The sequence below is a fragment of the Bos indicus genome, chromosome 13 (genome assembly GCF_029378745.1).
Source record: "Bos indicus isolate NIAB-ARS_2022 breed Sahiwal x Tharparkar chromosome 13, NIAB-ARS_B.indTharparkar_mat_pri_1.0, whole genome shotgun sequence".
NCBI lineage: Eukaryota > Metazoa > Chordata > Mammalia > Artiodactyla > Bovidae > Bos > Bos indicus.
Window position 1 is genome coordinate 11,039,572 of NC_091772.1, and position 26,979 is coordinate 11,066,550.

Here is a 26,979-nt window from a genome sequence, read left to right on the forward strand (position 1 = left end):
GTTGAATGCGCCAACCAAAAGACAAAGACTGGATGAATGGAAACAAAAACAAGACCCCTATATATGTTGTCTACAAGAGACCCACCTCAAAACGAGGGACACATATAGACTGAAAGTGAAGGGCTGGAAAAAGATATTCCACGCAAATAGAGCCCAAAAGAAAGCAGGAGTAGCAATACTCATATCAGATAAAATAGACTTTAAAACAAAGGCTGAGAAAAGAGACAAAGAAGAACACTACAAAATGATCAAAGGATGAATCCAAGAAGAAGATATAACAATTATAAATATATATGCACCCAACATAGGAGCACCACAATATGTAAGACAAATGCTAACAAGTATGAAAAGGGAAATTAATAATAACACAATAATAGTGGGAGACTTTAATCCACTCACACCTATGGATAGATCAACTAAACAGAAAATTAACAAGGAAACACAAATTTTAAATGATACAATAGACCAGTTAGACCTAATTGATATCTATAGGACATTTCACCCCAAAACAATGAATTTCACCTTTTTCTCAAGCACACACGGAACCTTCTCCAGGATAGATCACATCCTGGGCCATAAATCTAGCCTTGGTAAATTCAAAAAAATTGAAATCATTCCAAGCATCTTTTCTGACCACAATGCAGTAAGATTGGATGTCAATTACAGGAGAAAAACTATTAAAAATTCCAAAATATGGAGGCTGAATAACATGGTGGTGAATAACCAACAAATCACAGAAGAAATCAAAATATGCAGAGAAGCGAATGAAAATGAAAACACAACAACCCAAAACCTGTGGGACACTGTAAAAGCAGTGCTAAGGGGAAGGTTCATAGCAATACAGGCTTACCTCAAGAAACAAGAAAAAAGTCAAATAAATAACCTAACTCTACACCTCAAGCAACTAGAAAAGGAAGAAATGCAGGACTCCAGGATTAGTAGAAGGAAAGAAATCTTAAAAATTAGGGCAGAAATAAATGTAAAAGAAGCAAAACAGATCATAGCAAAAATCAACAAAGCCAAAAGCTGGTTATTTGAGAGGATAAATAAAGTTGACACACCATTAGCCAGACTCATCAAGAAACAAAGGGAGAAAAATCAAATCAATAAAATTAGAAATGAAAATGGAGAGATCACAACAGACAACACAGAAATACAAAGGATCACAAGAGACTACTATCAGCAATTATATGCCAATAAAATGGACAACGTGGAAGAAATGGACAAATTCTTAGAAAAGTACAACTTTCCAAAACTGAACCAGGAAGAAATAGAAAATCTTAACAGACCCATCACAAGCACGGAAATCGAAACTGTAATCAGAAATCTTCCAGCAAACAAAAGCCCAGGACCAGACGGCTTCAGAGCTGAATTCTACCAAATATTTAGAGATTAGCCAACACCTATCCTACTCAAACTCTTCCAGAAAATTGCAGAGGAAGGTAAACTTCCAAACTCATTCTATGAGGCCACCATCACCCTAATACCAAAACCTGACAAAAATGCCACAAAGAAAGAAAACTACAGGCCAATATCACTGATGAACATAGATGCAAAAATCCCTAACAAAATTCTAGCCATCAGAATCCAACAACACATTAAAAAGATCATACATCATGACCAAATGGGCTTTATTCCAGGGATGCAAGGATTCTTCAATATCCGCAAGTCAATCAATGTAATACACCACATTAACAAATTGAAAGTGGTCAACCACTTTTAAATGAATGAAACTAGAACCCTTTCTAACACCATACACAAACATAAACTCAAAATGGATTAAAGATCTAAACGTAAGACCAGAAACTATAAAACTCCTAGAGGAGAACATAGGCAAAACACTCTCTGACATAAATCACAGCAGGATCCTCTATGATCCACCTCCCAGAATATTGGAAATAAAAGTAAAAATAAACAAATGGGACCTAATTAAAATTAAAAGCTTCTGCACAACAAAGGAAACTATAAGCAAGGTGAAAAGACAGCCTTCAGAATGGGAGAAAATAATAGCAAATGAAGCAACTGACAAACAATTAATCTCAAAAATGTACAAGCAACTCCTGCAGCTCAATTCCAGGAAAATAAACGACTCAGTCAAAAAATGGGCCAAAGATCTAAACAGACATTTCTCCAAAGAAGACATACAGATGGCTAACAAACATGAAAAGATGCTCAACATCACTCATTATCAGAGAAATGCAAATCAAAACCACTATGAGGTACCATTTCACGCCAGTCAGAATGGCTGCTATCCAAAAGTCTACAAGCAATAAATGCTGGAGAGGGTGTGGAGAAAAGGGAACCCTCTTACACTGTTGGTGGGAATGCAAACTAGTACAGCCACTGTGGAGAACAGTGTGGAGATTCCTTAAAAAACTGGAAATAGAACTGGGACCCAGAAATCCCACTACTGGGCATACACACCGAGAAAACCAGAATTGAAAGAGACACATGTACCCCAATGTTCATCGCAGCACTGTTTATAAAAGCCAAGACATGGAAGCAATCTAGATGTCCATCAGCAGACGAATGGATAAGAAAGCAGTGGTACATATACACAATGGAGTATTACTCAGCCATTAAAAAGAATACATTTGAATCAGTTCTAACGAGGTGGATGAAACTGGAGCCTATTATACAGTGTGAAGTAAGCCAGAAAGAAAAACACCAATACAGTATACTAATGCATATATATGGAATTTAGAAAGATGGTAACGATAACCCTGTATGCGAGACAGCAAAAGAGACACAGATTATAGAACAGTCTTTTGGACTCTGTGGGAGAGGGAGAGGGTGGGATGATATGTGAGAATGGCATAGAAACATGTATAATATCATATGTGAAACAAATCGCCAGTCCAGGTTCAATGCATGATACAGGATGCTCGGGGCTGGTGCACTGGTATGACCCAGAGGGATGGTCTGGGGAGGGAGGTGGGAGGGGGGTTCAGGATGGGAACACGTGTACACCCATGGTGGACTCGTGTTGATGTATGGCAAAACCAATACAATATTGTAAAGTAATTAGCCTCCATTTAAAATAAATAAATTAAAAAAAGATGAATACGAGACAGAATGAAGGTCAAGATGAAACATTATTTTACAAACACAACAGAAATAGTGGGGGTAAGTCAGAGGAGGTGCTCTATATTATAAATATGAGGTAAATTATTTCAAATTCAATTTAGGAGAAAGTGAGGTTGTGAAAACTCAATACTTATACGCTTCTGAATGACATATAGCTGATTTTTATGAAGACCTGAAAGAAAATTTGATACTTAGCTTTTTTGGTGGTTGTTTTTGAGGTTGGTGGTTGGTTTTGTTTTTTTCTTTAAAGTGTAGTCATTGACAATACTGTGTTAGTTTCAGGTGTATAGCAATGTGACCTGGTTACACTTGTATATGTATATATCTATACTGAATATAGTTCCCTCTGGAAGTTCATTTCAATTTGAAGTGATTTCTCTTTTTTAAAAAATTCTCACTTTGAAATTAATCAAGCGATGTCTTCTGTTTAATCTAGCAAAACTTTCATTTATAGGCAATTCTAGATGAGCTCTATTTTAGGCCTTAGCAGATATATTATGAATTAAGAATTTTTGGCCCTTCTGTTTCTTCTGGTTACTAACTTACTGTTTGATACATACTTAATGTTCTTAACTAATTTATCTTACTGTTTGGTATAATCTTGGTGGAGGTTTTGAATCTTCTTGAAAATAAAGAGGAAATAAGCATTTTATCTTGTCTTTTACTAAAATTATAATTTATATTTATATAAATGAGATTCTTAAACTCTCTTCATGTCATGAGAAAATTTTAAGCTGCAACAGTCTTAAAGAAAAAAATGTAGAATCCACCCCGCCCCACCCCCAGAAAGATTGTGATTTATCTTTTCCTAATATCTGCAAGTCACACACATTGAATGAATGAAATCACAATTCATGATTTTTTTTCTTATGTAGACTACTTGTTATGAAATTATAAGGAAAGATTTACCAACAGAGTTTATAAAATTATCTCAGAAAGATAATTTTTTACTTTAAAAAATATCTCTAGTAATATGTGTATTCCATTTTAAGAATTTTATTAAAGAATAAAATTTTAAGAAGTTTATTTTTAAGAAGTATTTTTTTAAGTTAAGAAGTTATTTTTAAGTTTTACTTTTAAGAAACTTTATTAGCTTCAGTATTTATAGGTGTTAAATTAGCATGTCAGTTCTTTGTTATACATGTTAAACTAAAATGCAAATTCTTCCATATCTAAAACTCAGTCATTGTGGTTACTTGATTTTTTCAGCTCATTTGTTCTTTCCTGATGTGAATATTGAATTCTGCTTGATAATCATAGATGTGTTTGAAAACTTTTAAATCTCCAACTTGGATAATCATAGTTTTACTACTTTTTTAATATCTAAATTGTTCCTTCAACCTTTATCTGCCATTGAAGAGGGCATAGAAAGGAAATTAGAGCCGTTATGTGCTGTTTACAGGGAAAAAAGAAGAAAACGATGAAATTTTCAAATGGGGTTTTTAGAAAATGTATTTATTTTTTAATTGAAGGATAATCACTTTACAGAATTTTGTTGTTTTCTGTCAAACATCAACAAGAATCAGCCATAGGTACACCCATGTCCCCTCCCTCCCAAACCCTCCTCCCATCTCCCTCCCCATCCCACTTTTCTAGATTGTCACAGAGTCCCTTTCTGAGTTCCCTGAGTCATACAACAAATTCCCATTGGCTATCTATTTTACATAAGGAATTGTAAGTTTCCATGTTACTCTTTCCATCCATCTCACCCTCTCCCCACTTCCCCTCCCCCCATGTCCATAAGTCTGTTCTCTATATCTGTTTCTCCATTGCTGCCCTGCAAATAAATCCATCACCTACCATTGTAGACTCAGAATCTTTGTAGATTCCATGTATATGCAAATAGTATATGATATTTATATTTCTCTTTCTGACTCGCTTCACTCTGGAGAATAGGCTCTAGGTTTGTCAACCTCATTAGAACTGACTCAAATGTGTTTCTCTTTATGGCTGAGTAATAGTCCATTGTATACATTGTTCTAGTTCTATGAAAAATGCCATTGGTAATTTGAAAGTGATCACACTGAATCTGTAGATTGCATTTGGTAATATAGTCATTTTCACACTATTAATTCTTCCTACCCAGGAATATGGAATATCTCTCCACCTCTTTATGTCGTCTTTCTTTTCTTTCCTCGGTGTCTTAGAATTTTCCATATACAGGTCTTTTGTCTCCTTAGGTAGGTTTATTACTAGATATTGTATTCTTTTTGTTGCAGTGGTGAATGGGATTGGCTCCTTAATTTCACTTTCTGATTTTTCATTGTTAGTATATAAGAATTCAAGTGATTTCTGTGTATTGACCTTGTATCATACAACTTTGTTAAATTCATTGTGTAGCTCTAGTAATTTTCTTTTACTAGAAAATATATAGTTTCTTTTGGGTTCTCTATGTGTAATATCATTTCATTTGCAAAAGAGAGAGTTTTACTTCTTCTTTTCAGATCTGGATTCTTTGTATTTCTTTTTCTTCACTGATTGCCATAGCTAGGACTTCCAAAAGCATGCTGAATAACTGTGCTGAGAATGGACAACTTTGTCTTGTTCCTGATCTTAGAGGGAATGCTTTTCATTTTTCCTCATTGAGAATAATGTTTGCTGTGGGTTTATTCTATACGGCCTTTACTATGTTGACCAAGGTTCCTCCTGTGTCTATTTTTTGAAGCGTTTTTGTCATAAACAGGTGCTGAATTGGGTCAAAGGCTTTTTCTGCCTCTATTGAGATGATCATATGGTTCTTATTTTTCAATTTGTTAAGATGGTGCATCACATTGAAATTGGTTTGTGTATATTGAAGAATCCTTGCATCCCTGGCATAAACCGAATTGATCATGGTATCAATGAGCTATTGAATGTATTGTTGAATTGTGTTTGCTAGAATTTTGTTGAGGATTTTTACATCTGTGTTTGTCAGTGATACTGGCCTGTAATTTTCTTTCTTGTGTTGTCTCTGCCTGGTTTTGGCATCAAGGTGATTGTGGCCTCATAGAATGAGTTTGGAAGTGTTCCTTCCTCTGCAATTTTTTGGAAGAGTTTCAGAAAAATAGGCATTAGCTCTTCTCTAAATGTTTGATAAAATTCCCCTGTGAAGCCATTTGGCCCTGGGCTTTTGTTTTTGGGAGATTTTGGATAACACTTTCTATTTCAGTGTTTGTAATTGGCTTGTTTGTAATTTTTATTTCTTCCTGATTCAGTTTTGGGAGGTTGAACTTTTCTAAGAATCTGTCCATCTCCTCTCGGTTGTCCCTTTTATTAGCATATTGTTGCTCATAACATTCTCTTATGATCCTTTTCATCTCTGTGTTGTCTGTTGTAACTTCTCCTTTTTCATTTCTAATCTTGTCAATTTGATTTTTCTCCCTTCTGTTCTTGATGAGTCTGGCTAGTGGTTTGTCCATTTTGCTTATCTTCTCAAAGAACCAGTGTTCAGTCTGATTAATCTTTGCTATTGTTTCCTTCATTTTCTTTTTGATTTATTTCTGCTCTGATCTGTATGATTTCTTTCCTTCTGCTGACTTTGGGGGGTTTTGGTTCTTTTTCTAGCTGCTTTAAATGTAGAGTGTTGCCTGTTCAAAGTTTTTCTTGTCCTGGAGGTAGGATCGTGCTGCTATCAACTTCTCTCTTAGAAGTGCTTTTATTGAATCCCATAGGTTTTGGGTGGTCGTGTTTTTGTTGTCATTTGTTTCTAGGAATCTTTTGATTTCCCTTCTTATTTCTTCAATACCCTTTTTGTTATTTAGTAACGAATTGTTTAATCTCCCTGAGTTTGTGCTTTTTTACATTTTTCTCCTGTAGTTGATATCTAGTCTCATAGTGTTGTGGTCAGAGAAGATACATGATATATTTTCAATTTTTTAAATGTACTGAGGCTTGATTTGTGGCCCAAGATGTGGTCTGTCCCAGAGAATGTTCCATGTGCAGTTGAGAACAAAGTGTATTCTTCTGCATTTGAATGGAAAGTCCTGAAGATATCAATTAGATCCATTGAGTCTAATGTTTCATTAAAGTTTTGTGTTTCCTTATTGATTCTCTGTTTTGATGATCTGTCCACTGGTGTAAGTGGGGTGTTAAAGTCCCCCACTATGGCTGTGTTGCTGTTGAATTCCCCTCTTATGCCTGTTAGTGTTTGCCTTGTGTATTGAGGTGCTTCTATGTTGGGGGCATAAATACTTGCAATTGTTATATCTTCTTCTTGGATTGATCCTTTGATCATTATGTAGTGTCCTTTGTCTGTTATAATATTCTTTATTTTAAAGTCTATTTTGTGTGAAATAAGGGTTGCCACACTGGCTATCTTTTGGTTACCATTCAAATGGAATATCTTTTTCCATCCATTTCCTTTCAGTCTGTATGTGTCTCTAGGTCTGAAGCGGGTCTCTTGTGGCCAGTATATATTTGGCTCTTGTTTTTGTATTCATTCAGTTATTCTGTATCTTTTGTTGATGAATTGAATCCATTTATATTAAAGTAATAATCAATATATATGTTCCTGTTGACATTTTCTTAATTGTTTTGGTTTGTTTTTGTAGGTCTTTCCTTTCTCTTGTGTTTACTGGCTGCAAATCCCTTTAGTATTTGTTGTAAGACTGGTTTGGTGGTGCTAAATTCTCTTAACTTTTGCTTTGTCTGTAAAGCTTTTGATTTCGCCCTCAATTTTGAATAAGATCTTTTCAAATAGGGTTTTCTATTTCTTTCTTATGTCATAGTAGTACTTTAAAATGCCTCATAATTCCATCCTCACATAAGCATTTCTCTTCTACAAATTAAAACTTGTCTTTTAAGATCAATTTTAAAACAGAGTCTTCTTGTAGCATCTTGAATTGGTGTTTAACAATTAAACCTTTTCACTACACAAAATGCTTATTATGGTAATATGACAGAAATGAGTATTTTAATATATTTATAAAAGTATATTTTTATATCCTTGAAACATGTTGAAATACATAATTGACAATTGTAATCTCATAGTTTTCTTCCCCTGGTATTGTTTTATTTTCAAAAGTTCAGAATTCTGCCTAGGTTTGCATTAATTATACCAGGTTAGTATCTTTTACAAATAATTATCTTTACAGTATATGTTTTTCCTGAATAAGTTTATCTATTTCTAATTCAAATGTATTTACCCAAATCCTTTCTTCTGAGTCCCTTGCACGCCTCAAAATAACTTATTACACCCCAAACTGAAGGCGCTGTCCCTGATGCTTCCCTCATCCCTGACTCTTTGGAAGCTATCCCTTCATCTGTCCTCCCCAGCCTAGTAGACAGAATCACTGAAATGCCACAGCAGGAAAAACCCTGGACTCCAAACTTCCTTGAAGTTACTGCTTCCAGTCACTCAAGAAGTTCAGTATTTTCTGCCTGCTTATCATTTTTCATATCTTATCACCATAACTCACTGTCTCACCTATAATCTTGAAATATTCTTTTCTAGTTTTGCTACCCTGATGTTCTTTTTTATGCTGCTGCCAGAGTAATCTTTCTAAAATATACTTGTCAATCTTTTCATTCCTCCTGGCTCTGCAGTTTGTTTTAGAATGACTGTTACCGTTTTTATTTGGCTATTTTTAAAGCCAAATTAGCCTTTTAATTACAGTTTAATGGACACTTTGGGTGATGTACAGTATCTCGTGTGCTTACTGTCCACTCTGGAGCATTGCTGATAGGTTTTTGTTTTTGTTCTTTTCTTTTTAATGCTCTCCTGTAAAATACTGTCGTATTTGCTACTTCCTTCGATCTAAGTCTGAATTTGGCTATAAGGGGTTCATGGTCTGTGCCACAGTCAGCTCCCAGTCTTGTTTTTGCTGACTGTATAGAACTCCTCCATCTTTAGCTGCAAAGAATATAATCAACCTGATTTCGGTATTGACCATCTGGTGATGTCCATGTGTAGCGTCTTCTCTTGTGTTGTTGGAAGAGGGTGTTTGCTATGACCAGTGCAATCACTTGGCAAAACTCTATTAGCCTTTGCCCTGCATTCTGTACTCCAAGGCCAAATATCCAAATAGGGAAAGGAGTACATCAAGGCTATATATTGTCACCCTGCTTATTTAACTTATATTCAGAGTACATCATGAGAAACTCTGGGCTGGATGAAGCACAAGCTGGAGTCAAGATTGCTGGGAGAAATATCAATAACCTCAGATATGCAAATGACACCACCCTTACGGCAGCAAGTGAAGAACTAAAGAGCCTCTTGATGAAAGTGAAAGAGGAGAGTGAAAAAGTTGGCTTAAAACTCAACATTCAGAAAACTAAGATCATGGCATCCAGGCCCATCACTTCATGGCAAATAGATGGGGAAACAGTGGAAACAATGACAGACTATATTTTCTTGGGCTCCAAAATCACTGCAGATGGTGACTGCAGTCATGAAATTAAAAGACACTTTCTCCTTGAAAGAAAAGGTATGACCAGTCTAGACAGCATATTAAAAAGCAGAGACATTATTTTGCCAACAAAAGTCCATCTAGTCAAAGCTATGATTTTTCCAGTAGTCATGTATGGATGTGAGAGTTGGACTATAAAGACAGCTGAGCACCAAAGAGTTGATGCTTTTGAACTGTGGTGTTGGAGAAGACTCTTGAGAGGCCCTTGGACTGCAAAGAGATCCAACCAGTCCATCCTAAAGGAAATCAGTCCTGAATATTCATTGGAAGGACTAATGCTGAAGCTGAAACTTTGGCCATCTAATGCAAAGAACTGACTCATTAGAAAAGACCCTGATGCTGGGAAAGATTGAAGGCAGGAGGAGAAGGGGATGACAGAGGATGAGATGGTTGGATGGCATCCCCGAGTCAATGGACATGAGTTTGATTAAACTCTGGGAGTTGGCGATGGACAGGGAGGCCTGGCGTGCTGCAGTCCATGGGGTCGCAAAGAGTCAGACACAACTGAGCAACTGAACTAAACTGAACTTTCTACTTCCTAGTGCAGTGCAGTCTTTTCCCTGTCACTTGAATAAAAGCATGGCACCAAATAAAATAAATTTGTGATGATCCCTGTCACTTGAAGGAAGAAGATGACACTTGCTTTTCCCTGTTTGAACCTGGTCCTCCAGTTTTGTCTTTCTATACAGTTTCCAGTAACTGTGATCTAGTTTTCCACATGACTTGTGAACCCTGTTTCACACCTCATCTGTTGGCTCGGGCCTCCCTTCCTAGACTCCCCCTCACACCCCGGCTCTGCACTCTCTGTCTTCTGAGACACAGCCCTTGTCACAGCGCTCCTTGAGCTTCGCAGGTACACCTGCCTCCGCTCTCCTTTGTGCGCGTCCTGTGCTCTGTCCACTTCAGCTGCAGAGATGTCGAAGGATACTCCTCTGCTCTCGTTTGTTTCCACGTGTCTCTGCCTTGCCTAGACGCAGAGCAGAGTCGCTCTTCTCTTTAACAGTTGTAACTTCTCCCAGGACACCCTAGAGGATGTGCTAGACACCATGATTGTCGTCTCACTGACGGGGTGAAGGACCAATGAATGAATATGCTTTCTGAAGTTGGGTTTTGGTTTTATTTTGTCTTGTTTCTATAGGAAGGAACCACAAAGCCAGAACTTGCTGAAAAAGAAAGTGATGCTGATATTATTGAAAGGGCTCCCCAAGAGCAAGCAAATCATGACCATTTGACTTCTGTTGATAGAGCACACGAAAATAATAGAAGTGGTAAGTTAGTGAATGCCTGTGAATTTTGTCTATACTTTAAATATAAAAACATGTAAATGGTATGGATCCAAATACAATATCCATTTTGTTTGAAATACATTTCTTTTGCTCTCTTTCTTCAGAAGTGTCCCACCTACTACCAACTTTTTCTTCCTGAAAATGCTTCAACCCTCTGAAATTCTTTTCCACTACTTTATTTTATTGAAATATTTGTGGATAGGGATAGACTTACATATGTCTTTAAAATTCATAGTAGTGAACGTTCTCATTAATGCACCTGTGACTGCATTTTACAGACATGATGTCAGCCGTAGGATTGAGAGAAGAGAAAGGTACAGAATCATCTTGGGATTCTGAGGTACTGTCTTCTATTATTATTTTGAAATGTAAGCCCTGAGTAATGTAAGTACATGAAAGTGGGAGATGCTGTGACTCTCTCACCTTTGCATTTCCCCATCAAAACTTTTCTCTTACTTTTAACCTATATTGAATAAAATAATTCTGTGCTAAATACTACCACCTAGTACACTTTTGTTCATTTGCAAGATTCACCTAGTGAAGTCAGTGTAGTACAGAAACCAAGGCTTAGAGATCATAAGGAATCCGCTTGAGTTCTGAAGTTACATTTATCTGAAAATTGAAACGTTATTTCAGGTCAGTCCATGGCCAAATGTTTCTTTGTTTCATGTGTGTGTGTCACCTCTTTTAGATTCTTTTTCCCATATGGGCCATTGCAGAATGTTGAGTAGCATTCCCTGTGCTATACGGTTGGTCCTCATTAGTTATCTGTTTCCTACACAATAGTGTGTAGTGTGTATGTGTCAGTCCCAATCTCCCAACCAAATGTATGTTTCTTTGGTACATGTGCACGTGTAAAACTGCTAGAGAGAGTCAGAGAGAAACAGGGTGAATTGTGGTTTTTTATCACTTGGACCTTCAAAGATAGTGCTTGAAACTTAAAAGTGTTACTGTATTTGGATTGTCAGGTTAATCTGGAAGAAACATTTCAAGAGAAGCAAAAGCATGAGGAATAGCAATAAATATGTGGGGTTGTAATAACAGCAGTTTGCTTTAGCAATGTTTTAATAAGTACAAACCATTTTGGATTGTTTAAGTAGCAGGGGGACTTCCCTCGTGGCTCAGAAGGTAAAGTATCTGCCTACGGTTTTGATCAAGGTTTGATCCCTGGGTCAGGAAAATCCCCTGGAGAAGGAAATGGCAACCCACTCCAGTACTCTTGCCTGGAAAATCCCATGGATGGAGGAGCTAGGCAGGCTACAGTCCGTGGTGTCGCAAGGAGTCGGACATGAGTGAGCAACTAAACTTAAGTAGCAGGGCAGAGTACCCTTATGGCAGCCGTACTTGAGGTAACATAAAGTAATGATGCTCTGTTTGAAGGTGGCAGCTATGGAAGGAGATAGGAAGGGCCTGATGTCTTCGTTGCTGGCAGCCGCTACCTGGTGATCCAGCAGTGTATGAAGTCAGCATCCAGGTTCTGTCATTTGGCAGCTGTGAGATCTTGGCAAAACCTGTCTTAACTGGGTTAAATGTAGGCAGTTTTTAAAAGTAGGGTATTTTCTTAAAAAGACATTAGGAAATCTTCATGGAACTCAATATTCATTTTAACAGAGTATCTCTGACAGCATTCCACAGAACTTTGTGTGTCATTTACCTGAAGATCAAAGAGGAAAAAATACATTAAATGGACAAGTAGAAGGTGAGAACTGTATTTTATAGAAAGGTTATTTGACAGAACATTGATTTAAAATGGGAATATTCTAACAGGCAAAAAAAAAAAACCCAAAAAACCCCCAAACATCTGTCAGATCCGTAGTGAGGAAAAAGACGAGAAGAGGAGGGAAATTGTGTATCTTATCAGGTGTCAGCCACAGATTAAATTGAGAATCCAGTTTAAGGAGCTAAATTATTAGTTCCTGGACTTCTTGGAGGTCCAAATGTTAAGACTGTCCAGGGCAGGGGTGGAGGTTTGATCCCTGGTCAGGGAACTAAGATTCCACGTGACACTGGACAAGAGAAAAAATGATTAGTTCTGTCTCAAGATATTCTACAACCAAAAGAAGGTCGAGAAATAAGAGGAAAGAGGAAATGAACGATGAGAGAGGCAGATGGTACAGGGAGGAAATGAAGAAAGGAAGCACAGGTCTGTGGGGGAAGGGGGCAATAAGTAATGAAGGTCTCTAGATAAAGGGAGAGTATTTGACATGGACGATGAATTTGAAGTGAGCTTCCAGCACCAAAACTTGTCAGAGAAGAACAGCAAAGTTCTCCCCTCTTCCTGTTTACTCGTTGTTAGGAAGACGTTCAGAACTGCAGTGCCTGGGTGTGCAGAGCGGTCTGTCATCCTCTGGGGGAGCGTGGGCACAGGTGCTCAGCTGTAAATGTGTGCAAATTGGTGTCATATGAAGTGTTGCTGCTTTCCAGCATGGTGTCACACAGGACAAAACAAGAGAGCTGGAAAGAAGGAGAGAGTGGGGGCACAACAGGGTGCTCAAGGGACCTACAGCCTGACAGAGAGGCCACTGGAAAGTTTCCAACTTGCAATGCAGTTTCAGTTTGGGGGTGGGGGGGAAGTGTTAGAGTGAGGAAGTTGAGGCTAAGATTTCAGGAGAATAAATTAAGTTGAAGTAATGTAGAAGCAGACTCCGTATAGACCAAATAGTTTCTCAAATTTTAATTAGTCTTCTGGGGACCTTGTGGGAAGTGCACATGCTGAGCACGAGGTCTGAGATTCTGCGTTTCTAACAAGCTCTCCGAGTAGCAAGGGTGTAGCCTTGCGTTTAGAGAAATCTGGAAGAAGAGCATTGGCTAGTGCAGGACATAACAGGATCAAGGGAAAGCATTAGTTTGTTTTTCTTTCTGAGCGTGTTTATAGCCAGAGGGAAGCAAAGAGTCGAAGTAGCAATTACAGGTGTAAGATACCATTGCTGAGCAAAGAAGGAAAAGAAATGGTGGGGATGATCCATAGAAAGAACGTAAAGGGGGAAGAATTCAGACCACGGATCCAGAGATTACCCTTTATAGAGGGAAGACTCTAGTGAAAGGACAAAGGGAGGAAAGTAAGGCTTTAGGGAGGTGAGTTTGGAGTCGATGAGGACACTTGAGAGAACTCCATCTAGATGGCTTCAGTGTATTTACACTGAAAAGAGATAAGATCATTGTTGTTCCCGATAATACGGGAGGCAGGAGGGGGTGCTAGAAGTAGGGACAACCCCAGCTACTCCGAGTAACTATAGACATCAAAGATATATGTGGTACTGGTATTTGTTATTCAAATTAGATTGATTTGAATATGGAGGGATTGACTTTTTATTTTTAAGATAACTGATTTTTTGACAGTTGTTTCACAGAAATCCTTTGAAGCATTAGCATGATGTACCCAACCAAACTAAGTTTTGAAACAAAACAGATCGATAGGCTTCATTCCCTAAATGCTAGAATTGTTATTTTCAATAAATACTACACTGATTTTAAAACATGCAAGATTTTTAACATCTAATAATTCTGTGGCAATTAAATTTATTATTTCCTTTTTGACCATTGTATTTCAATGTTGAGAATTTATTGTACATTATTTTGTAAGTGTGTCTTACATGCCTTCTTGCGTGAATGGATCGAGAAATTTTAAGATGACTAAACTAGAGGAGCCAAGATGTGCAGGCATACCAGTAGCCCACATGGGTATGGGAAAAAAATGAGTATTTTTATGAACCGTTTTTCTACAAGTGTATATTCGAGCCAATCAGTTCATTACTCTTTCTCTGATGAGAAATGAATTATACATTCAGCTGAACTGTCATCCCAACTGTGCACTTCTTAAATGACTGGACAGATTGAAGAACATGTTAAATACTTGCAGTATAATGGTGGAAATGTTACTGCTATAGTGCATTCAAGATATACTGGTGCATTTTACCATCAGCTTTCACGTTTATCTTCTTGGGGTCATGATTTACTCCTCTGATTAAGATTAATTTTCTCCTCATCAGTCAGCACATTCACATTGGTCTATGTACTCTTTAATATTTTCTGAAGTCTTTGAAAACATGATGTTACTTTTGAAATCTTACTGCATGTTTTGGTAAACCTGTATTCCTGTTTTTTCTTCACTATCTATAATGGATTCCTATGTCTGTCTTGCCTGTGTCCTAACATCCCCCTAAAAACAAGACACTGAAACAGAATGTATTCAATGTCAAGGCTGAGCACGAGGATTCTGCTCGGTACTAACTCTGCCTGGATGTACAGCTGGCTTTCATGTTTACATGTAATTAACTCTGTGTCCCTTTTGCCTTTTAGCTTCTCCTGAGAAATGTCCTAATGTGAAGGTAAAAACACTTATCCTTTTATCTTGAATTATGAACTGTGGATTGTATCATATGTACATTATTTATTAATCAACTTGTTTCCAAACCAATGCAGCCTGCAGTCGGAGTGAAAGATTCCATTCCTAATAAAACAGTCGGAATGAAGAAACCAGAAACATCTAATTCAGGTAAATTTTGCAATACACACTTAACTCTGGCTGCTGCATTGCTAGCAGATACTCTACCATCGAGCCATCAGGGAAGTCCCTTCTGGAAGGAGGGACACTGAAATATTTGAAATGCTAGCTCTTTGTACTCCTAACTTCTTTTTGCAAATTTAATTGAAGAATTGGACATACATAAGGCAAATGTTATTGTTGGTATCCATGTTTTGAAAAAAAAGATATTTACAAGCATATGAACAAGAAATGTTTAAAATGTAAGCTTGAACTCAAGATGTTTCTGTATATGTTTCAATACCCTTAAGTTCTCAGTTTGGACTCTCTGTATTCTCAGGAATTCTCAGAGATTAATTATTAGACCCTAAGATTTTTCAGCAGATTTGGAAAACTCGGCAGTGGCCATAGGACTGGAAAAGGTCAGTTTTCATTCCAATCCCAAAGAAAGGCAATGCCAAAGAATGTTCAAACTACCGCACAATTGCACTCATCACATACGCTAGTAAAGTAATGCTCAAAATTCTCCAAGCCAGGCTTCAGCAGTATGTGAACCGTGAACTTCCAGATGTTCAAGCTGGTTTTAGAAAAGGCAGAGGAACCAGAGATCAAATTGCCAACATCCTCTGGATCATCGAAAAAGCAAGAGAGTTCCAGAAAAACATCTATTTCTGCTTTATTGACTATGCCAAAGCCTTTGACTATGTGGATCACAATAAACTGTGGAAAATCCTGAAAGAGATGGGAATACCAGACCACCTGACCTGCCTCTTGAAAAACCTGTATGCAGGTCAGGAAGCAACAGTTAGAACTGGACATGGAACAACAGACTTGTTCCTAATAGGAAAAGGAGTACGCCAAGGCTGTATATTGTCACCCTGCTTATTTAACTTATAGGCAGAGTACATCATGAGAAACGCTGGGCTGGAAGAAGCACAAGCTGGAATCAAGATTGCTGGGAGAAATATCAATAACCTCAGATATGCAGATGACACCACCCTTATGGCAGAAAGTGAAGAGGAACTCAAAAGCCTCTTGATGAAAGTGAAAGAGGAGAGTGAAAAAGTTGGCTTAAAGCTCAACATTCAGCAAACTAAGATCATGGCATCCAGTCCCATCACTTCATGGCAAATAGATGGGGAAACAGTAGAAACATTGTCAGACTTTATTTTTCTGGGCTCCAAAATCACTGCAGATGGTGACTGCAGCCATGAAATTAAAAGACACTTAATCCTTGGAAGGAAAGTTATGACCAACCTAGATAGCGTATTGAAAAGCAGAGATTACTTTGCCAACAAAGGTCTGTCTAGTCAAGGCTAGGGTTTTTCCAGTGGTCATGTATGGATGTGAGAGTTGGACTGTGAAGAAAGCTGAGCACTGAAGAATTGATGCTTTTGAACGGTGGTGTTGGAGAAGACTCTTGAGAGTCCCTTGGACTGCGAGGAGATCCAACCAGTCCATTCTGAAGGAGATCAGCCCTGGGATTTCTTTGGAAGGAATGATGCTAAAGCTGAAGCTCCAGTACTTTGGCCACCTCATGTGAAGAGTTGACTCATTGGAAAAGACTCGGATGCTGGGAGGGATTGGGGGCAGGAGGAGAAGGGCATGACAGAGGATGAAATGGCTGGATGGCATCACTGACTCGATGGACATGAGTCTGAGTGAACTCCGGGAGTTGGTGATGGACAGGGAGGCCTGGCGTGCTGCGATTCATGGGGTCACAAAGAGTCGGACAGGACTGAGCCACTAAACTGAACTGAAGATTTTTCCAGTGTCCAAAAATGCTTAATTGATCTCTGACCTTTACCTAGAGTAAAGCTTCACTTGCTAATATCAGTTGTATTTCTGCTTATAATTATTTCATTTTAGTGTTGTTACACAGGTGAATGTAGGCTGATCAGAGGTTTTGATTAGCAGACTGTGTGTGTGTGTGTGTGTGTGTGTGTGTGTGTGTGTGGTATCTTTGATTATTAGAAGTAGGGGAAGTAATCAAACCTTAGATTCGATAGACATAATCTTTTAAAACAGTGATTCTAAAAGTTTTTGGCTTTAGGATCCTTTTATACTTCTAAAAATTATTGAAAATTCCAAGGAACTTTGTTTAAGTCTATTGTTGTTCACTATATTGGAAAATAAAACTGAAAAACTTAAAATACAAGCACACACCATCATAGTTGCTAATTCCATTAGTCCTTAGTGTTGTGATATCACATATTGTGTCTCTGAAGAACTCCACTGTGCCCTCGGAATAGAATGAGAATGGAAGTAATGTTTAGTGTTGTGAAAATAGTTCTGACCTCTTGGACCCCCTGACTCGATGGGTCTCTGGACTTCAGCGATTCTGAGGGGACACTTGAGAACCACTGTTTTAAAACATTGAAGTGGTTGGATGTAAAACGATAAAGGGGCCCTTGTGTTGACCCAGGGTTTTAAGCTTCACTTTTACATTTCTTGCTTGTTTCTTCGACTTCTCTTAAGAAATTCAGATCTGACTGTTTTAGTTTTTTGTGGTGTATTCATTCCTGTCTCCCCTCTGTGCTCTTTGGATCCAGTGTGGTCCTAGACTTACCTGTTTTCACATGGAAACAATTAGTCACACACCAGGCCATCATTTCTTATATAAGTTTATGATATTTTCGTTTAGTCGCTAAGTTGTGTTCAACCACTGCGACCTCATGGACTATAGCCCGCCAGGATCCTCTGTCCAAGAGATTTTCCAGGCAAGAGGCAAGAATACTGGAGTGGGTTGCCATTTCCTTCTCCAGGTTATGATGTTTATCCAAGGCTTTAAAAATGAGTTCTGAAGATATTTCTACATTGAGGAAAGACTGTCTCATTGAAATTAAAGTAGTTGTTGATGGTGGTGGTATTCAGTTGCTAAGTCGTGCCCGACTCTTTGTGACCCCATGGACTGCAGCCAGGCCTCTCTGTTCCTCACCATCTCCCGGAGTTCACCCAAGTTCATGTCCATTGAATCAGCGATGCTGTCCAACCATCTCATCCTCTGCCGCCCCCTTCTCTTCTTGCCCTCCCCTTCTCATCCTGCCCTCAGTCTTTCCCGGCATCAGGTGCTTTTCCAGTGAGCCAGCTGTTCGCATCAGGTGTGCCAAGTATTGAAGCTTCAGCTTCAGCATCACTCCTTCCAATGAATATTCAGGGTTGATCTCCCTTAGGATTGACTGGTTTGATCTCTTTGCTGTCCAGGGGACTCTCAAGAGTCTCTCCAGCACCACAATTTGAAAGCATCAGTTCTTTGGTGCTCAGTCTTCTTTGTGGTCCAGTGTCACATGTGTCTACCGAAAAAACCAGAGCTTTGCCTGTACGGACCTTTGTCAGCAAAGTGATGTCTTTGCTTTTTAATATGTTGTCTAGGTTTCTACCATTAATGAAAGTAGTACCACTCATTAAAAGTGTTTTTAAAACCATGGTCTCTAGAACACACAATATTATCGTGCAAAATTAAATGTAAAATAGAGATGAATTTTGTTAATAAAATATTTGTATATTGAAGGAAAATAATAATAAAGTTCTTATGAAATACAGGTAGACAGAGTTGTATTCGTACTCAGATCCTGATAAATGGAAACTTTGTTTTCCGATTTTTCAGATTGGGATTCGACTAGTTTGAGCTTCAATAGTGAGATTTGTCAAAGAGCCAGGCATTTGAAAGTTGATGATCAGCGTCCGTTGGCGTCCCAATCAGTGACCAAAAACCAATCGGCACCCACAGAACTCGGACAGAAGACCATAGCAGATAAAGAAAAGATGAAAAATGCAGCGGTGTTTCTGGTAGGGAATTCCATGCCCCTTAACCCGTGCCAGTCCCCGCTGCCAGGAAACAGAGGAAACAAAGAAGGTAATGCAGAAGCCCAGGGCACTCAGCCATGCACCACCTGGGCACAGCCTTACCGTCCTTCTGACGGTTCGGATTAGATTTTGTGGCAAAATCTACCTTGTGCTGACTCCTTTTATGCAACCTGCAGCCAAACAATATCTCTTAGCAAGGAGCTTACATTCTTCCTCTGACCATAGTAATATAATAAATAACAGAGTTTGGAGGAAGCAAGTTCGTTTAGGCTAGTATTTAGCATACATCTGAGGATGGGTAGCAGGATTATGTTTAGAACTCTGGGACTCTTTGTGAGACCTAGGTAGACAAGTAATTATTGAAAAAAATAAAGAATATTTATACTAAGGTGATTTTTTACAGCTTGTCCTCTGCAGTCTAGAAGCCAAGAGGATAGACATGTGAAGAAATAATTTATAGTTCAGACCTATATCTATCACTAGAGAAGTCTAGAAATGTACACTAGAAAAATCTACAAAGTACTAAGGTAGCTACAAGGAAAGGGATACCTCTTTATCAGGGGAAAGATAGCTGTAATCAAGGGCAACTTCACAAAGCAGGTTGAGTCTTAAGAGATGAAAAGTAATTTGTCAGAAGAGTACAGGGAAGCATTTCAGATGAAGGAATTGATAAAAGCATAAAAAGTAAGAGGAATTTTGTAAACTAAGAATAATAATGCAGTTGAAGCTTGGCGTGTTGTTCAAAAGGTACTGTGATGAAGTAGAGAAGAGAATATACTGTGACTTTATATGTCTGTCCTGTATTTTGAAATTGTGTTTAGTTTCTGATTGTTTTTTTCACTGATGCTTGGATGAATTCATGAATGAACCTTTGAGGTGTTTGTGTGCCTGTATCCTGGTGACATCTGGTGTTTCCCAAATGGTTTGTTGAAGTTTTTGATCATTGGAAGTATTTCTTAAAGAAGTAAATATTCATCTGAAGACAAATATCGACTTAAGCTGTCATTTGATACAATGTTTTAAATCTGTGTTTTAAATAAAGATTATGTCTTTTATCTAAATATTCTAAGTAATTTTAACTAAACATGCAGATTTGTCAGGAGAACTAGACTTGGAAGTGATATTGGAGGGAGAACAAGAAAAACCTGATGGAGATGAAAATAACCATACACAGGTAAGTAAAACTATAAATTTAAATTTCTGGTTTAATACCATTTTCTATGCTTTAGCAACACAATACAGTGTGTAACAGAGTCCATAACAAATAAAATTGCCTTTCAAAATTACCTTTTTAGAATTGATAGATAATAATTTAATAGTTTTTAAAGCACTTTAATTATACAACTTAAAATACTGTTAGAATCTATTGTAATTTATAGTTCGTCTTTGGAATTGAGGGAAAAAAATTTCCTGATTGTTTATTTCTTCCATTTTTATAACTTCATTACATGATTAAGAAGGTGATATCAAATACTGAATCATAAGATTAAGCAGTTGAAATTATGAACAATATGACGGCCCCTGACCTAGATACATGTAAAGAGAAATCATTCCCAGTGGCTCAAGGTTTTCCGTTGAAATCGCCAGCCACTGATGCCAAAATGAAAGATTCATTCTGCCTGTGATCTCGGCATAACTGACTTGGGATGAACATTCAGGGAGAGAGTGGGGTCATAGAATCAACCCAGTTGCCTATTAAGAGAATCGAACCTTCTAGATTGGACCTTTGTTTTTAGGGTACAAATAATAACGTTCTAATTTATTTCATTTCAGGGTGGGAAATCAGTAGATATTATTAAATTGCTTTATCCACTTTGTTTGGTGGATATTAGAACATAATATAACTGAATGTAGGGGCTTCCTGGGTAGCTCAGCTGGTAAAGAATCTGCCTGCAATGCAGAAGACCTTGGTTCAATTCCTGGGTCGGGAAATTTCCCTGGAGAAGGGATAGGGTACCCACTCCAGTATTGTTGGGCTTCCCTGGTGGCTCAGACAGTAAAGAATCTAGTATTCCAAGTATGTCCTGAACAAAAAGAACCCAGTCTTGAAAATGTTTTTTCCTTGAATAAACTATGGGTCCCCGGGATACGCTTGTCAGTCATCTTCAAAGCTGTGTTTCAGTGAAAATAAAATAGACTTTGAAAGTGATAAACTAGATATTGAACGTGTATTTACCAAAAATGAGAAGAGTTTGTATAATGATGCAGAAAATAAAAAAGTAGGGGACCAGGTAGTTACATTTGAAGTGAAAGAAGACCAAGAGTTTGATATGTAAATGTCAGACAATATGAGGCAAAATCCCACCAGTTGGAAAATAGACATCGGACAGACACGTCAGTCTAGTCTGTGGCTTGTCTGCTCCGGTAAGAGGAAACACGTAATTCAAATAAAAAGTCATGGTACTCCTGCTGTCGTTTAAAATACTGATAAGAAAAGCAAACCAATACAGGACTGGTTCCAGAAGCTGCTGCATGCGGATAATTGCAGTGCTAGTGAGGATGAAAGCATGGAGCCCGATTTAGAAAACGGGAATTCTTCTCCACCAAATAGTCACAGAGAATCCAAAGTGTATCTGAATGAAGAATTACAGAAGGATATGCAGAGGTGTAAGAATGCAATAGACGTGTTACAAGTAGTGTTGTTAGCTTTGGAAAAAGAGAACATTCAGCTTCCAAAAGAGGTAGAGGTTCGTTTGCTCTTGCTTGGTTTTTCCCTTTCTGGATGATCTGGTCGATTTTGATTTTCTACTTATGGATAAAGTGGGGTCATCTAAATAGGTAATTGTGTAGAAATAGATTATTTCTGCCATCCAAATAATAGGAATTCAGGAAACTGTTTTCATGGCTTTTGTCCTTCAGTCAATCAAATTCTGTCTCTGTCAGTCTTTCATATGGACTGGGAAACTCATTGAGCTGTATACCATGTAACCTTCGGAGCCAGAATAAGCACCAAGGAAAGTGTTTAAGGAGTACGATCAACTAGGATTTTGCAGTGTTTTTTTTTTTTTTAACTTTGTTGGATTAAATATAAGTTGCATTTCCACAGAATGGGAAGAAAGCAGAAACTGAGAGAAGGGACATAAACACATATTCCCTCTAATCTCTTCATTGTGATTGAATATGTGTGATGTTTTCTGCTTTCCTCAGTCCCTGGCACTTATATATCCAACATGGCCAGGATGTTTTTAATAACAAATACATGTGCTCCCACATATGCCTTAATCACCACTTTCAGATGTCTCTTTTGAGAGAGACCTCTTCACGATGTTGTTTACTAAAATGTAGTAAGTTTTGATATGTGTGATTTTATCACATAGGTAATATATGTGTGTGTGAGAGTTGGTCAGTCATGTCTGACTCTTTGCGACCCCATGGACTATAGCTGGCCAGGCTCCCCTGTCCACGGATTTCTTCAGGCCAGAATATCATTGGAGTGGATAGCTGTTCCCTTCTCCACGGGATCTTCCCAACCCAGGGATCGAAGCCAGGTCTCCTGCATTAAAAGCAGATTCTTTAAAATCTGAGCCACCAGGGAAGCCCATAGGTAGTATAAACCCTCAGCAAAAAAAGGGGAAAAAAAATCAAGTGTTTATCTCCAAAGGAAAGAACAGAGGTTTGAGATGCTGTGAGATTTTTCTTTCTTCAGTAGTAGGTTTTTTAACTTGCTTGGTCTTTTCTGTAAGACAAAAAAAGAAAAAAAATGTAGCTATTCTCCTTTAAAGAAAAAGGAGAATGAACCCTACCCCAACTAATGAATTAAATTACTTTGCCAAAGTCACGCTTTTAACTTACCTGATTCATTTGAGGAATTCATTTGGTAATTTTATCAGATTCAAGATTATAGAATTGTATCATCTCTTTTGGTGTCATAAAATGTTAGGGAATGCCACTTTAGGCGCTTTGAACAAATCATTTAACCTTTTTTTTTTGTTTGTTTTAAAGCTGTTATTGGTAAATAGTGGGGCAAAGGTAGATAGTTATTTCTATACCCTCTAGCTATAAAATTTGATGGTTATTGAATGTGGAATTGGGAAGCATTACTTATATTCCAGAATTCCACACGAACACCTCCTCAGTTTCATTCTGCTCCTTGTGTTTTGGTAAACTTTGGTTCATATATTTCAGTGAACACCATCAGGGTTTTGCTATCTGCTGGATCCAAATGAAAAAAGAATTAGAAAAGGCAGTGGGGAAAGAATAGCTTTAGTGCAGAAAGAAGAAAGTTTCCTTTCTGTCTCTGAGGCACTAAGGTGTCACATCCTCTACATCTGACTGTTTAATGGAAAATCCAGGTGGTAAAGACCGAAGAGGACAGATGTTGTGTGTTTTTATTTCTCTATCTCTGCCAGTCAGATGGGGAAGACTGGATGTGAATAATTGTATCTTATTAAAAAAGCCTTTCTTGAAATTTTGGGAATTTTGTTTCTTTCCCTCAGAAAGAAGCACATTTTACAAAAATTTCAGTGACTTGTAAGTGATAAAATTTATGTAAGCACAAATATATTTTTATCACTTAAAATCAGGGCAAATGCTGAGTCAAATAATAAATTGAAAACAGTCTCTAGAATTAAGTAATAGCAATTATTCTTAGTGTCAAACTTTCATTAAAGGTTGAAGAAGAAAAGAAGCACAAAGATGCTGCTGATGAGAGTCGACTGATTCAGCAGAGAAAGAGTGGAGGAAATAACAAGCAGGCGTTTCCTGCTATGGAGAATAAAGGTTCTCATAGGTAAGCCTATATCAAAATTTAACAGTAGGTCATTTGTTATTTTCCTGTAAAATCATTTCTAACTTGAGCTAATGTTTGTGATTTACGAATTTTATATTTCACTAGGGATATAGTTATTTTGAATACTCTTGTCCTTTAGCCTCAATACTAGAGTTCCTTTGTTAACATACCACCGTGTTACAGTATTAGAGTATTCTGGAGTTGACGGCATACTTGCCTTAACCAGTGTGTTGTAAAGGTAAATTTATGTCACTGATGAGCATCCTTTCATTTCAGTCTGAGGGCTTCTCTCAGCGTTTCTCATGAGGCGGGACTAGTGGTGATGAACTCCCTCAGGTTTGCTTTGTCTGGGACAGTTTTTATTTCTCCTTCATTTCTGAAAGACACCTTTTCTGGAAAGAGTACTCTTGGTTGGCAGTTTTCTCCTAGCACTTTGAGTATGTCCATGGATGGAGCCAGATTCCTGTTGGTAGTGGGAGAGCCGATGAGGCACCTGCCTTTCACCCATGATGCTGATGTCACCCATGTGGGTGGTTTACAAGTAAACTGCCCCCACCCCGCCTAAATTTGATTTCTTCTTTCATGGTGGATGTGCCACATGTCATTTTAAAAATCATCTAAATTAAGTGTTACCTTTTTCTTTGAGGTTTTTTTTTTTTTTTTTTTAATTTATTTGGCTGCGCTGGTTCTTTGCATCTGCAGTGCTTGGGCTTCTCAGTGTGGTGGCTTCTCTTGATGCTGAGCGTGGGCTCCAGGGTGCTGGCTTCAGTGGTTGTGGAGCACAGGATTCATTGCTCTGTGGCATGTGCTATCTTCCCTGACCAGGGATCGGACCTGTGCCCCCTGCATCAGCAGGCAGATTCCTAAGCACTGGAGTATCAGGGAAATTCCTAAAATAAACATTACTGTATTTAAAAGCAAAACAAAAAAATACAGAGTAAATCTAATTATGACTCTCATGTCTAAGAGTCATGGTGTTTAGGCAGTGGACTCCAGGTTTTCAGTGTAGCCCTTGAGGTTCTTCCCAATGTCTTTCCAGAGCATCTCTCTACTTTCTTCCATGTATTTTGTACTTTTCCTTCCAGGTTCCTAGGAAACAACCTAGATGCCATGTGCCTGATCTGTGTACTCACATTCTAATCTCCCAGTAGAATGATTTCTCGCTTTTCTCTTCCTTTTGACCTCCTGTCTTCACTTCTTCTGCAAATCCTTCCTTATTTCACTTATCACTTTCATATGTCAACTCTTACATATCATATTGTATCATAATTATATATCTCTGTTTGAAGGAAGAATTTGTTTTCTTGCATATGGTTGGTACTTCATAACTGTTTTTTTTTTTAATTTTTAAACTTTACATAATTGTATTAGTTTTGCCAAATATCAAAATGAATCCGCCACAGGTATACATGTGTTCCCCATCCTGAACCCTCCTCCCTCCTCCCTCCCCATACCATCCCTCTGGGTCGTCCCAGTGCACTAGCCCCAAGCATCCAGTATCATGCATCGAACCTGGACTGGCAACTCGTTTCTTATATGATATTTTACATGTTTCAATGTCATTCTCCCAAATCTTCCCACCTTCTCCCTCTCCCACAGAGTCCATAAGACTGTTCGATACATCAGTGTCTCTTTTGCTGTCTCGTACACCGGGTTATTGTTACCATCTTTCTAAATTCCATATAAATGAAGCAACTGACAAACGACTAATCTCAAAAATATACAAGCAACTCCTACAGCTCAACTCCAGAAAAATAAATGACCCAATCAAAAAATGGGCCAAAGAACTAAATAGACATTTCTCCAAAGAAGACATACAGATGGCTAACAAACACATGAAAAGATGCTCAACATCACTCATTATCAGAGAAATGCAAATCAAAACCACTATGAGGTACCATTTCACACCTGTCAGAATGGCTGCGATCCAAAAGTCTACAAATAATAAATGCTGGAGAGGGTGTGGAGAAAAGGGAACCCTCTTACACTGTTGGTGGGAATGCAAACTAGTACAGCCACTATGGAGAACAGTGTGGAGATTCCTTAAAAAACTGGAAATAGAACTTCCTTATGATCTAGCAATCCCACTGCTGGGCATAAACACTGAGGAAACCAGAAGGGAAAGAGACACGTGTACCCCAATGTTCATCGCAGCACTGTTTATAATAGCCAGGACATGGAAGCAACCTAGATATCCATCAGCAGATGAATGGATAAGAAAGCTGTGGTACATATACACAATGGAGTATTACTCAGCCATTAAAAAGAATACATTTGAATCAGTTCTAATGAGGTGGATGAAACTGGAGCCTATTATACAGAGTGAAGTAAGCCATAACTGTTTTGTGAATTAATCAATGACTTAATATGGGTAAGAGTTGGAATTTTACAAGAATTGGTTTTTTATTCTTTATTAGTCGAATTATTAGAAAACAATGGCTTTTTTTGGACTTTTTAAAGTAGCGATCCTGGTGTGCACAGAAAGGGAGTAAAGAAAAAGAACGATAACAAATGGACACCAGAAGAACGTGTGATTGCTCCAATATTTGAAAAGACCGATTCACTGACTGGTGGCCTGCTGCACGTGAATGATGATAGCATTTTAAGGGAAGTGGATCAAGATGATGGCAGGTAACATGGACAAATTCTTTATTTCTAGGGGAAGAAATATTAGCACTGAATACTTCTTCTGGAAATAGAGCAGCATAAATAGTATACAGGCCAAGAGAAGAGAATCCTCAACTCTACTGGATGAACACTGCCGAAAGGTTAAGGAGAGGATTCGTGGCTTTGGCCAGAAGTCATTTCAGTAAATAGTCCACTTGGAAGCTGGACTGTAGTGAATACACCTAAACAGCTCTGTCGGGAATACTTACTGGGACAGGCAATGGAGACCTGGATGGTAACTGAAGAGGAATGTGGAGTTCAAAAGAGTTTCTTGTTTTATGTTAAGAGGGGAGCTTGTAGAGTGTGTATGCTCTTGGAAATGAGCCAGAGGAGGAAGTGTTTACTGAGTTTAATCTTATTTGCATTTCCAAATTAGAAAGCTTATTGATTGTATGACATTATCTTTAAACTATTACAATTAATTAATTATACAGTATTATTATTATACATGATTATTATGTACATATGTACTTCTGTTCATATGTAGATTTTGGTAAGGCCTTGTTCATTGGCTCTGAAGCATAATATTCTTAT

General features: G+C 38.0%; 1 protein-coding gene across 1 annotated transcript in view; it reads left to right on the forward strand.

Moving 5' to 3' along the window:
- Window positions 1-26,979, forward strand: part of LOC109567863 (ankyrin repeat domain-containing protein 26-like) — a 74,515-nt gene that overhangs the window by 22,515 nt on the left and 25,021 nt on the right. The window contains exons 11-19 of the mRNA XM_070801946.1: window positions 10,612-10,741; window positions 11,038-11,099; window positions 12,371-12,458; window positions 15,059-15,087; window positions 15,182-15,254; window positions 18,850-19,098; window positions 20,141-20,223; window positions 23,660-23,778; window positions 26,239-26,409. Of these exons, the coding sequence (XP_070658047.1) occupies window positions 10,612-10,741; window positions 11,038-11,099; window positions 12,371-12,458; window positions 15,059-15,087; window positions 15,182-15,254; window positions 18,850-19,098; window positions 20,141-20,223; window positions 23,660-23,778; window positions 26,239-26,409 (1,004 nt within the window). The remainder of the gene's footprint in view (window positions 1-10,611; window positions 10,742-11,037; window positions 11,100-12,370; window positions 12,459-15,058; window positions 15,088-15,181; window positions 15,255-18,849; window positions 19,099-20,140; window positions 20,224-23,659; window positions 23,779-26,238; window positions 26,410-26,979) is intronic.